Below are 12369 nucleotides of genomic sequence, written 5' to 3' on the forward strand. Positions count from 1 at the left end.
AAGCTGAGACTACAGTGAGAAAGACAACAAGCAAGGGTAGAGACCAGGTACAGAGTTGGAATTGGTTCCTTTATGGAAAAACTGAAAATATAATAAAAATTAAAATAAAACCACTTTTAAAAAAGCCAGCCCCTGGAGTTTCCACCTCCTGCCTCTGGCCCTCCAGCGGGATGAGGCCCCAACCCCAGGGCAGCGAAAGGATGAGGGCCTTCTAGCCCTCCTCTTTCCCCATTCTATCCCCATCTTAATCTCCACAGTGGGGGCCCCGGGAGGAACCAAACCTGGGTAGGGGAGCAGGGACCCAAGGCCCCGTGGCCCGGGGAGGGAGGCTCGGTGTGCACCCAGCCCCAGAGCTCCCGGCCTGTAGTGTGGGCACGGGCAGGGCCCCTCCTAGCCTGGGCCCAGTTGGGGTCAGGGCTGTTAGTTCCAGATCTTGAGGAAGGAGTCCCAGGAGCCTGTGGCCACAGCCATGCCATCATCAGTGACCCCGAGGCAGCTCACACGGTTGTCGTGGCCTGCGAGGACACCTGGGGCGGAAGGGGGCATCAGAACCCCTCCGGCCCGGTTCCCCTGTCCCTGCCTGCCCCCTGCTCAGCTCCCGGTCTCACCTGCGCGGTCGCCCTTCATGGCATCCCAGATGTTGCAGTTGAAGTCGTCGTAGCCCGCGAGCAGCAGCCTGCCGCTTCGCGAGAAGGCAACAGAGGTGATGCCGCAGATGATGTTGTCATGCGAATACATGAGGAGCTCCTGGTCGGCCCGCAGGTCAAAGAGGCGGCATGTGGCATCATCCGAGCCCGTGGTGAAGGCGTAGCCGTTGGGGAAGAACTGCAGGACGTAAGACCAGAGTGGGGTGAGGCCGCAGGGAGGGCTGGGAGCCTGGCAGAGAGGGGCCGTCCCAGCTCGCCCAGAACTTACGGCCACGGCGTTGATGTCAGATTCGTGGCCGATAAAGGTCTGTCGACACATGGAGTCCCGCACGTCCCACAGCTTGATGGAGGCGTCACAGGCGCCCGACACGAAGGTGCGGCCGTCAGGGGCCAGGGACAGGGACATCACATCCCCACTGTGTCCGGCAAAGCCCACCGTCTGCTGGCCGGTCTCAATGTCCCACAGGGCACTGAAGAGGTGATGGGAAGAAGGAAAGGGTCAGAGACGGGTGAGGACAGATGCCCTCTGCCCTACCCCCCACCCCCTGAGCCCAGGCCCAAGCCCGCCTCGGCGCTGGGAGCACTGGCAGCCAGCGCCTGCTCCTGCCCCAGATGAGGAGGGGTCCCACCCTCGTCCCTCCTTCCTGCCGCCAGAACAAGAGGCAGAGGGGTTCGCAAGGAGGGCGCTGCCACTGCTGGAGCGGGGGATGCACTACCTGCCGCGTAAGCCCTGAGGCGGTGTTCCCCCACCCCGCCCCGGCAGGAAGTGAGGGTGAGCCCCGGCTGCCTGGTGCTGGCAGGGCCTCACCAGGTGGTGTCCCCAGAGCTGGTGATGATTTGGTTGTCATCCAGGAAGCGGCAGCACGACAGGTACCCTGAGGGAAGCGGCTGGTGAGCGGGGGGCTGTCAGAGGCCGGCGCAGCCCCTGCCCCCGCCACAGGGCCCAGGACGCCCAGGCCCACTCACCGGTGTGGCCAGGCAGCTCCCGGCTGACCCTGACATTGCCCTCACGGGTCTTGAGGCTGTAGATGGAGCAGATGTTGTCCAGCCCCCCGCAGGCCACGAAGTTCCCTGAGGGCGCGTAGGCACAGGTCATGACCCAGGAGGAGCGCAGCGGGATGGCGTGGACCTGGGAGCGAGGGGTAGTGCCCAGGGTGAGAGCCGGCCCAGCGCCGCAGCCCCGTCCCGTTAGCCGCAGGCGCCGCCCCTACCTTGTTGGTGGTGTAGCTGTCCCAGATGATCAGCTTGCCGTCCTGGGAGGCGCTGACCAGCAGCCTGCGGGAGTGAGGCAGGAGAGCCAGAGGGGTCAGGGTGGGAAGGCCCCTCTGGAGGCAGGACACCCTTCCCCCTCCCATTTGGTGAGAGACAACTTCCGGCAGCAGCCCAGAAGTTCCCCGCTCGGTTTGGTACTGTTTCCCCGGCCCCTGGGGGCATCTGGGAGTCAGGTCTTCCCAAACTGACTTGCCAACACGGGCATCCTATTTGAGGTGCCCGATGTGCAAGGCGGCCCCTGCCCACCCTGCCTCAGCCCAGGGTGAACACGATGGCTCAGCACACAGCCCCGACTTCACCCACCTTGAGTCTGTCCCCCAGTGCATGGCATAGATTTTGGCCAGGTGCCCACGGAGGGTCCTCCGTGTCCTCATCTGGATTCTCCCCACTGGGTCCAGCCCAGCTGTGATCTGGGGGTGGAGGCAGAATGGGCTCAGGAAGGTTCGGGTGGCAGGGCCCACGGAGAAATATGCCTCCCACCTGAACTCCTTCCCTAAAGCCAAGTCCAGCCCTGATTCCTCTCACCTGGGTCAGTGTTGAATCCCCACATGCTTTTCGGGCATCCTATAAGAGATGGCAGAGCCCGTCAGAGAGGCAGGGAAGATGGGGAGGAGAGAAAAGAGAACGTTAGACAGGGGAATGAAAAGGATGAGACAGGAAGAGATTAGGGTACTGCCCCCCACCACGCAGACACATACACCCCTCCCGTGCCTCCCCTGGCCCGGTACACACAAGCCACCGGGCCCTGCCCGCTCGGCTGCCCGCCAGTCCCTCACCCGGATCTGGTTCCGGAGCTGCTCGGCCTCCTGTCTCAGTTGCTCCAGCTCACTCATGGCGCCGGGCCCGTGGGGCGGGGTTGGGGGCGGCTGGGGGCCGCGGGACGGGGGCTGGGGGAGGCAGCTCCTCGCCGCTGGCCCGAGGCCTGGGGGATGCAGGGCTGACGTCAGGCCCAAGGCCGCCGGGGAAGCGGGGGTAAAGGCGGGGCCGAAGCGCGGCCCGGAAGGGGTAAGCACCGGTGGGTGGGAGGGGGAGGGGCGCCAGCAGTGGCCGCGGTTCCCCGGGGCAGAGCCCGGGTCTCTGGCCCGGAGAGACGTAGCTGTGACCCGAGCAACAGCTGACTTCCCCAATCTTTCTCCCGCCCCCCGGAAACGGAGCGAGAAGTGCAAGAGGAAGCGCAAGGGAAACCCCTCCCTCGGACAGCAGCCCGGGCGGGACACCCGTGGCAGGAACTGGGGGGCTGGCGGAGGAGGGGTGCCGGGGAGAGTCCCTTCGAAAACAGACCCGGCGTCCGCCCTGGCCGCACAGGCACCGCCCTCCTAGCACCTAATTTTAAAAGGGGCGGTGCCTCGTTAAATTCACCCCTATACGCCGCACACCCTCCACACACACACACTCCAGCTTCGACTGGGGGTGGGGGAGACCACAGGGGAAAGCTGGGCTGTTCGTGGGGTTGCCTAGGCAACCGTCACCCGGACTGAGAGCACCTCATTGGTGAAGTGCCCCCACCCTAGCTCGGTTGCCAGGGCAACCGCATCCACGGCTGAGACCTGTAGGGTGGGTGACCCCACCCCCGGCCCCATCGCCCCCGCCCGACCCAGCCTCCCGCCCCTCCCGGAGCCGGCCTAGGTGGCTGTTTATAGGATTTGGGGAAAGCCGATTGGGCACTAATAGGTTCGGGACGGCTCACCCCGGATTATCCCTGGGCCGGCTGCGCCCCATTAGCCGCCCGCGGCGGGTGGAGGCGAGGGTGGCGGGGAAGGCAGCCCCAAGCCGCTGCTCCCTCCAGCGCTGAGGCCGCCCGCCCCGGCGCGCCCGCAGAAAGCCCGTGGGAGCCGCTCTCCGGTAATTAGGTCTCTGAAGAGAGGTCCCGGGCCCCGAAGCGCGGAGCTGCTCTCTCCCAGGCGCCGGCGGGCGCGCTTAGCGGGCGGCCCCAGGCGGCCTAGCCCCTGCGCCCTCCTCTCCCCCAGAGCCCTGCCGCGAGCTCGGCGCCGGGGCCCCAGGGGCCTGGATGGCTCTGCTCCAGGACCCGGAGTCATACCCCCCCACTTTGGACACCTGTGTGATCTGGCCATGCACACAGCACTCTGCCGACCCAGGCGTCCCCCCAATCCCCCCCCCCCCCCGGGTCCCACTTCCCCCAGGCCCTGGGCGTTCTTCTTCCCCACTGACATTTCCCCTTGGTCTGTTCAGATTTCTACGCCAGCGCCAGAGGACGCCCCTCCAAAGAAAGGAGTGGGGGCAGAGCTCCCCACCCTATTTCCCCAGCTCCGGACAAAGCCCCTTCCTTCCAGCTGCCAGCAGCCCAGGCCGGGCGGCAACGCCAGACGCCCCGGGCAGAAGGAAGCAGCAGGCCAGAAGGAAGCAGCAGGCCAGGAGGAAGCCGCTGGGGGCGGGGGCGACGCTCCCAGCCCTCAATCCCCATCACCTTCCAGGGCCCCCCTCGGCGGCCCCGGACTCTGGGCATACAGCAGCCGGGGTCCCAAGGAGAAATGTGGGTGCCACCGCCTCCGCAGGTCTGGCGGGGCGAAGGGGAGGAGACAAGGGAGGGTCCCTGGATCTGGCAGCTGGAAGGCGCGGGCCGGTGCCGCGCTGCGAGGCGCAGTGGGCCTGGCCCTCCGGCCCCCACGACCTCCATTTTGCCCAAAAGATAGCTAGGTGTGTGTGGGGGAGGTCGGCTGGGAACCAAGCGTGGGGTCAGGACTACTAAAGGGAATAGGGTGCCGAGGTGTCTGGTTCAGGGTAATGGGGCCAAAAAAGACGGCGCAGAACCCAAATCGAGGAGAGACGAAGGGAGGGACAGCCTCGCGGCCTTGCCTGCCTCTCTGAGGATTCTGGAGTTTTGCAAGACGAACGCCGGCGGGGGTGCGAAATGCGAAGACACGAGGGGTGCTACTCAGGGGCCGGCAGGAGGGTGGTAGTGGTGGGGAAAGGGGGCGGGACGGGGCCTAGAGGAAGCCCCGAATTTAGACCCCCAACTTCTCAGGGAGCAAGAAGCAGGTGGGGCTAGGATGGGGTCTGGGGCCAGGCGAAACACCCCCCGATGGTGCCGGAAGCGCGTGCGTTAATTGGGGGCGAGGGTCCCCCTGTTCCCCTTCCGGGTTTGGAAGCGACGGGGCCAAAAGAAGGGAGGGGAGGTCTGGAGAGTTACGTCCACTCCCGAGAGGCCAGACCGGGGAGACAGACGGAAGAGAGGTTCCCCCATGGGAATTTGGGGCTGGCGGGGGGGATGAGGACTCCTTTTATCTGCGGAGGTACCTGTGGCGGTGGGACTCTGCGAAGGGGTCGCTAGAGGAGCGCGGGAGGTCCTGTCTTCCTCCGCGGCGGAGGCGGCAGCGGCGACGCGGATGGATTTTCTCAGTCACCCCAACTCAACCGTCCAGCGCTGCTCTCCCCAGAGCGGAGGGATCCCGCCCGCCAGTGACGCGGCCGTCGCCGCCGCGCCCAGGGCCCGGCTGGGCGAGACCAACTGCTCGGTGGGGGGAGGCCGGAAGGGAAAATATCACTTAAGCGGCAAAGATTGACCCTGTCACATAAAAGATAGTTCTCCCCGATATTCTCGAGCAGAACGGGCCGAAACAAATGCTTTGCTTCCCGAAAAGACACAAGACATCCCCCCCTGGGGCTGGCAGAGGTGGTACCGGCAGAGGGGAGGGTGAAACCGCTGGCTGGTCACGTGACCCGCCCTCCCGGATTGGGCGGCTCCAGACTGGGAAGAGGAGCTCGACGCCCCAGTTCTCCGCCTTGGCTCCGCCCCTGTCCGTGAGGCCACGCCCCTTTGGAGGGGCGGGGTTAGAGAGATGCCGGGCAGCGGGTCTCAAAGGTGGTAGAGGAAAGGGCGGCCATTCTGAAGGTAACCGAGCAGGGAGGAGTAGGGGCCAGGCCAGCTCCTGAGAATTCAGGTGTGCTGTGAAAAAAGTCCTGCCCAGGCAATGTCCCCGCGTTGTCCAGTGGGCTGCATGACACTAATAACAACTCGTATTTATTGATTTCCACGCTTATTTAATCCTCACGAAAATATTATGAAGTACTGCCACTGTCCCCATTTAAAATAGTGGAAACATTCCTAGGGCTGCAGAGTTGCGACATGAACCAGGGCAGCTTTATCGACTTTATTGTGTGCGATGCTAGCCTCTTGATGAACCCCTGTCTGGACCATCCCTGCAAAAGGCTGAGAATATAAGTGCCTTAGCTTCCAAATTTACAAAATGAGACTATTGATAGCTACTTCCCCTGCAAGTCACCTTGGTTAGTTATGAGATCCGGACGGATTGTGAAAATGTTCTGGTAAGTTCAAGTCAATGAAGAGCCTTCATTGAGTCCTCATGCAATTTAAAAGTACCAAACACTTTTTATGTAGCCTCTGTTAAAGGCATTACAAATAGTTTTCAAACCACTCCTCTGTCCAAGGGATTCTCCAAGCAAGAGTACTAGAGTGGGTAGCCAGTCCCTTCTCCAGGGGATCTTCCCAACCCAGGGATGGAACTCGGTCTCCTGCATTGCAGACAGATTCTTTACCATCTGAACCATGGGGGAAGCACGTTAGTTCCTCAACCAGAGATTAAACCTGGGCCCCAGCAGTGAAAGCACGGAGTCCTAAACCCACTGGACCACCAGGGAATTCCCATCAAAGCACCAATTTTTAAAGGAAATTTTTTAAAAAGTCATTCTTAGTTATGCACAAATTCCATTTACGTGCACTCACCATTTCAGTAATATATTAACAGTAGATAATAGATGTCAGTTAGAATTTGGAAGGGACCTTATAATTTACTTCTATTTCCTCTTAATCTACATATGGGCAAAGAGACTTCCCTAAAGTCATTTAGAAAACTAGCAGCCTCAGACTAGAACCCAATTTTGTTTATCTCTATAAGGCATCTGACACTGCTTCCTCTCACTTTGGTTTCTGTACTAATATGCTTCCTTACTTTAACTCAGTCAGCAAATATTTATTGAGTCCCAGTGATGTCTTAGGCCCTGGTGATACAGCCTTGAGTTTGTGTACCCTCCTTTGCGTGCAGGGAGCTTAGTGCATACAGAAGAGATGATGGTAGACAATCATGTGCATAACTATCAGTACTGGTGGCTTGGAAGTGCCATTTACTGAGAGCAGAGCAGTTGAGAGGGGATATATTTGGGGAGGAAGATCAAGAGTTTTTGTTTGGTTTTTAACATTTATTTATTTATTTTTTTTGGCTGCGTTGTGTCTTGGTTGTGACACGCAGGCCTCTCTCTAGTTATAGCACGTGGGCTTAGTTGCCCGGTGGCATGTGGGATCTTAGTCCCCCAACCAGAGATCAAACCTGCATCCCCTGCTTTGGAAGGCATATTCTTAACCACTGGATCAGCAGAGACGTCCCAAGATCAAGGGTTCTAAGTTGGGACGTGTTAGGCTTGAGGTGCCTAGGAGAGGTGCAAGGCAGAATGCTCAGCAGTGGCAGTCTAAGTAGGTCTGGGGCTCAGCAGGAATCTGGGTTGGAATAAAGCCTTGGGAATGAGTGGCATTTTAGAGCAGATGAAGTCATAAAGAGGTTCAGGGAAAAGACAAGATGGCCTCAGACCAAGCCCTGAGGAGCTCCAACATTTAAAGGTCAGGCAGAGAACAAACTGCCAAAGGAGAAGCCAGCTAAGAAGAAAATCAGGAGAAGGTGGAATTCTGGAACGCAAAAGAAAAGAGTGTTCCAAAAAGGAATGGTACATGTTGTTGAATGCTGCCGAGAGGTGAGATAAGGCTGAACTGGGAAGCGGGCATAGGATTGACCACCATGGAGGCTGATGCTGGCTTTGTGTGGAGCTTTTGCACTGGATGCTCCGCTTGCAGCAGGCTGAGGGCAAGTAAGAAATGAGGCAGTGGAGATGACCAAGGCAGCCCAAACTTTGGGAGATTGGCTGGGAGCGGGTGGAGGAAGGTGCAGCAGCAGCAGTGGGAGAATGTGGAATCAAGATATTTGTGTTTTGATGGGAACTACGAGAGCTTGTTTAGATAATAATGTGAAGGACAGTGAGGAGAGAGAGGTGAAGATACAGACAGGTAGGGGATGACCAGTGGATGGCCAGTTTCTATGAGAAGGCAGAAGCTCTGGAGCACATGTGGAAAATCTGGCCCCGATGTGGGACACTTCGTCCTCCCTCTGACTGTTCTTTCTCAGGCTTCTCCTCAGCCTTTGCCACCTTCCAGGATCTTTTATAAACACTGATTTTCTGGGATCCCGACTTCAGCCTCTTCTCACTCCAAGTTATTCACGGTGACTCCAGTCACTACTGGGACTTTCATTACCCACGATTGCTCATCACTCTCAAATCTCTATCTTCTCATGCAGATTTGATGTCTGTCCAACTGCAGATTGAACATCTCCACCTGGATGTTTTTGGACATTGGTGCACTGTTGAAGTCAGCTAGTGCCAGCTTGGACCAGCTCACAAGAGCCTACTGTATCCCTCTCTTCCCAACTCCTTATTCAATGAGGTCATGTTGATAAATAGTAACTCATCATCGTGGTGGGAGTATTTAGGCCATGGAAGTCAGCATATGCTTGAGATCGAGGTTCCCCTTCCCTGCAGAGTTGGTTGTTAAAACCATGACCACACTCCACTGTTTATAGATGTCTCACTCAACATATTCAAAACTAAAGTAATCCTCCTCCACCCCACCCCATCCTGCCCAGCCCTACCCCTCCTCTGAGTCTCTTGGCCCAGATAACAGCACCACCATCCACCCAGGAGCTTCTCACTTCCTCATGCCTCATATCCAAAGGATAGTCAGTTAGTTAGACTATAGTCCAAGCTGCTAGAATGAAGAGTCCTCAAAACTCAGTGGCTTAAGCAACAACCCCAAACTAGATCCTTCAGGATTCTGGGACATCTTGGCCCTCCTCAACCTGTGGCTTCCACCTCTGTGTCCAGTGTGGCCCAGGCATTTCCCACTACTGAATCTCGTCTCTCAGGAAGGGGGTGTGGCATGGAAGCACAAGTTCTTTTCTATTTAAGGACACCACAAACTTCTACTCAGAAGTTGGCCAGATGCAAGGAAGGCCGGAAAGTGTAGTCTGTAGCCATATACCCAGCTAAAACATAACTTGTAAAGAAAGAAGGGAGATGGCGATTGAGGTAAGGCTGGCAGTCAGTGTCATCTGTAGATACAGCTTGTCAATGCTACTTCTCCAGTACTGCTTAAATCTATCCCTTCTGTATGCCAACAGCTACTACCTTGGTTCTTGCCTGTTTCCTAGTCTTTTAGGATAGTCCCTCTCTAATCAACCTACCAAATAGCTGCTAGAAGATGTCTTTCTACAATGCAAGTTGGATCATATAACTTTGCTGTTCAGAACCATGCAGGGTCCAGTGGTTAAGAATCTGCGGCCAATGCAAGAAACACAGGTTCAATCCCTGGTCTGGGACTAAAGATTCCACATGCCGCCAGGCAACGGAGCCTGTGCACCCCAACTGTTGAAGCCATGTGTGGCAACTACTGAATCCCACACGCCCTAGAGCCTGCGCTCCGCAACTAGAGAAGCCTGCGTACTACAACTAGAGAAAATCCATGCACAACAATGAAGAAGTCAGTGTGCTGGAACAAAGACCCGGAGCAGCCAAAAATAAACAAATAAAAATTATACACACACACACACACACACACACACACACACATAAACCATTCAGTAGTTCCCCACTGACTCCATGAGAAGGGCCAAAATTCTTTGCAAGACACACAGGCTGGGGCTTGTCCTGTCTACTAAGAATGCCTTCCACCCCGACTCCCCTTCCACTTCCTTGTCAACTGGGAAATTTTTCATTTTCTCATTCTCGCTTTAAATATTGCCTTCCTGACTACACTGTTGTTTGTGCCCCACTGCAATGCTGGCTCCATGCCTGTTGCAGCCTTCACTGGACTGTTTTTTCCTGGGCACTTGCCACCTGCACTAGGGGCTCTCTGGGAAGCCAGGGCACTTGGTTTGTCTGGTGAGAGTTCACCCAGCAATGAACGGACCCTCACAAGATGCCAAGTCACATCCAAGGTGTGGGGCCTAAGGGTCGTGACCCTACCACCTTTGTTGTCATTAGCAGGTGCTCAGGTTTAGCCAATGTGAGAACCGTTAGATGACTTTATTGAGCTAATCATTTAATCATCCATCTTCCAAAACAGACATTAAACTCAGAGTCACATCAAGTTATGTGAGTCATTTTATTCTCAGTGCCTATCAGACACCTGGAAAACATTAAACACCTAAGAAATGAATAGAAGCATGGCAACATTTTCCCCCGGATCAATACTCTTCATATACCACAGTTCAAATCTCAACTCTGGTCCAGTGGTTAAGACCCTGAGCTCCCAATGCAGGAGACTGGGGTTTGATCCCTGGTCGGGGAACTAGATCCCACATGCCACAACTAAGAGTTCACCTGCTGCAACTAGAAAGGAAAAAAAAAAAAGATCCTGAGTGCTGCAACCAAGACCTGGCATAGCCAAATATATACATAAAATCTCAGCTCCATACCTTTACCAGCTGAGTGGCCCAGTCACTTACCTCTCTGTGCCTCTGTTTCCCCTGCAAAATGAGGATGATGATCAGATCATTATGAGGACTACATTACTTAGTATTTGTAAAGCATTTGTAACAGTGCCTGGCACATAGCAGATGCTTTGTATTTGCTAAGTAAAAATAGAGTTCAGGGATGAATGTGTCGGTCTTTGACTACTTTTGTAGTTTCATCTTCCTCTGACACTGGTCTTTGCCACCAGCTCGCATCCAACTCTCCTATTTCCACATATGGCAGAAATGTCCACCTCCCTAGACCTTTGCTCACAGTGTTCTCTGGGTAGAAGACCTTTTCCACCTAGTTCACCAGTGACCCCTATTTATCCTTCACAGTTCAGCTCAAACTTCACTTTTGGAAGTCTCCCTGGACTCTCAGAGACAGGTAGCCCCTCCCTCCTCTGAGCCTCCATTTCACCACATTTTCATGCACAGCTGAGATCCCCATTGCACTAAAACTGCTTGAGAGCAGGGATATATTTTATGCACCTTGGTATTCCCATAGCTTGCATAATGCCTGGCACACTATAGGCATAAAGGATGTTTGTTGAATGAATGAATGGATGGATGAAATACATTAATAAACTACCTTAACCACTTGCATCATGCAATAGAATATCATGTCAGATCCTATGACAAATGAAAATTGGCCACAGTTGACTGGGAAATAAGTCTAGTCCTGTAGTTCACTGTAGCTTTTGTACCAACCATGAGAGGGAAAGTCACCTTACTAGATAGACTACAGATTTCTATGAATATGTGGATGATAATATTAAAGCCTAAAAACACCCAGGGATTTTCTTAAGACCCAATGTTTGCTGAATAGTCCTGTATCCCTAGCACTTAGCCGGGAGTGAATCAAGCCAGAAACTTGATTCTAGCATCAGATTGAGTCCTCACCTCCAGCTGTCCTACAGATGGGAACAGTGAAACTTGCAGAGGGACACAGAATCATCTGTCAACTGGCTGACGAGAGATGTGAGTTCTAGTCCTGGTTCTGCCCCAGTGAACTGTATGACCCAAGATAGAGCCCTTCTTGTATCTGGGAAAATCCCAATAAAATCTAGGCCTTATTTCCATGATCAGTAAAGTTTCCCCTTGACTGGGACAGTTTCTGAATCTGAGGTCCAGACTGGGATAGGGGAGGGAGTAGTGGCAATTGACAAGATGAATTTAAAGGGGAAGTGAAGCAGCATCATTCAATGACAACCAAAAGGAGAGGTGCAGGCCATGAATAGAGTCACTTCTCATCCAGTGTCTTCCTTTAATTCTCACCTCAACATTTTAGAAGATGAAGAAATGAGGCGCTGAGAGGTTAAGGGGCTGTTCCAGTTCATCCAGGCCACAGTTTATAGAGGCAGATTACTGACCCTAGGCTCATTCTGGACTATTTCAGTTTCCCAGCTCCTGAGTCAGCTCTCTCCTACAGCTCACCGCTCCCACTGAAGCCTCCAGGCAGGGGAGCCAGGTCCAGACTCAGAACCAACCCTGGGAATGTGAAATGCCACTGCCGCCAGTGGATAACAGATGAGCCAGCTCAAACCATCTGTCCTCTGGCTAAGGAAGGGTGGAGCCCTTACAGAGTGAGTATCTGGTAAGCAGAGAACTTCAGGGGCTTTCAGTCATCACACAGAATCCTCTTCCTCTGCTATCTCTGCTCTTAGTGCTCCACTCACCCCTAAACAAGTAGGTGGGAGTGCTCCCAACACAAGCATGTATTCATATGCACATATGTACACACATATGCATGTGCACAAGGGCTTCCTTGGTAGCTCTGGCGGTAAAGAATCTGCATGCAATGCATGAGACCCAGGTTCGATCCCTGGGTCCGGAAGATCCCCTGGAGAAGGGAATGGCAACCCACTCCAGTATTCTTGCCTGGAGAATCCCATGGACAGAGGAACCTAAAGGGCTAC

General features: G+C 55.2%; 1 protein-coding gene across 1 annotated transcript; it reads right to left on the bottom strand.

Moving 5' to 3' along the window:
- Window positions 1-48: 48 nt before the first annotated feature.
- On the bottom strand, window positions 49-5331 carry GNB2 (G protein subunit beta 2). The gene is made up of 10 exons (XM_061153543.1): window positions 5175-5331; window positions 2696-2841; window positions 2445-2483; window positions 2223-2329; window positions 1859-1922; window positions 1614-1776; window positions 1456-1522; window positions 916-1117; window positions 609-825; window positions 49-527 (listed from the first exon to the last, which is right to left on the bottom strand). Exons 2-10 carry the CDS (start codon window positions 2750-2752, stop codon window positions 421-423), a joined length of 1023 nt encoding a protein of 340 aa, XP_061009526.1. The 5' UTR covers window positions 2753-2841; window positions 5175-5331; the 3' UTR covers window positions 49-420.
- Window positions 5332-12369: the final 7038 nt, after the last annotated feature.

This window comes from Dama dama, chromosome 10, assembly GCF_033118175.1.
Source record: "Dama dama isolate Ldn47 chromosome 10, ASM3311817v1, whole genome shotgun sequence".
In the NCBI taxonomy this organism is placed as follows: Eukaryota; Metazoa; Chordata; class Mammalia; order Artiodactyla; family Cervidae; genus Dama; species Dama dama.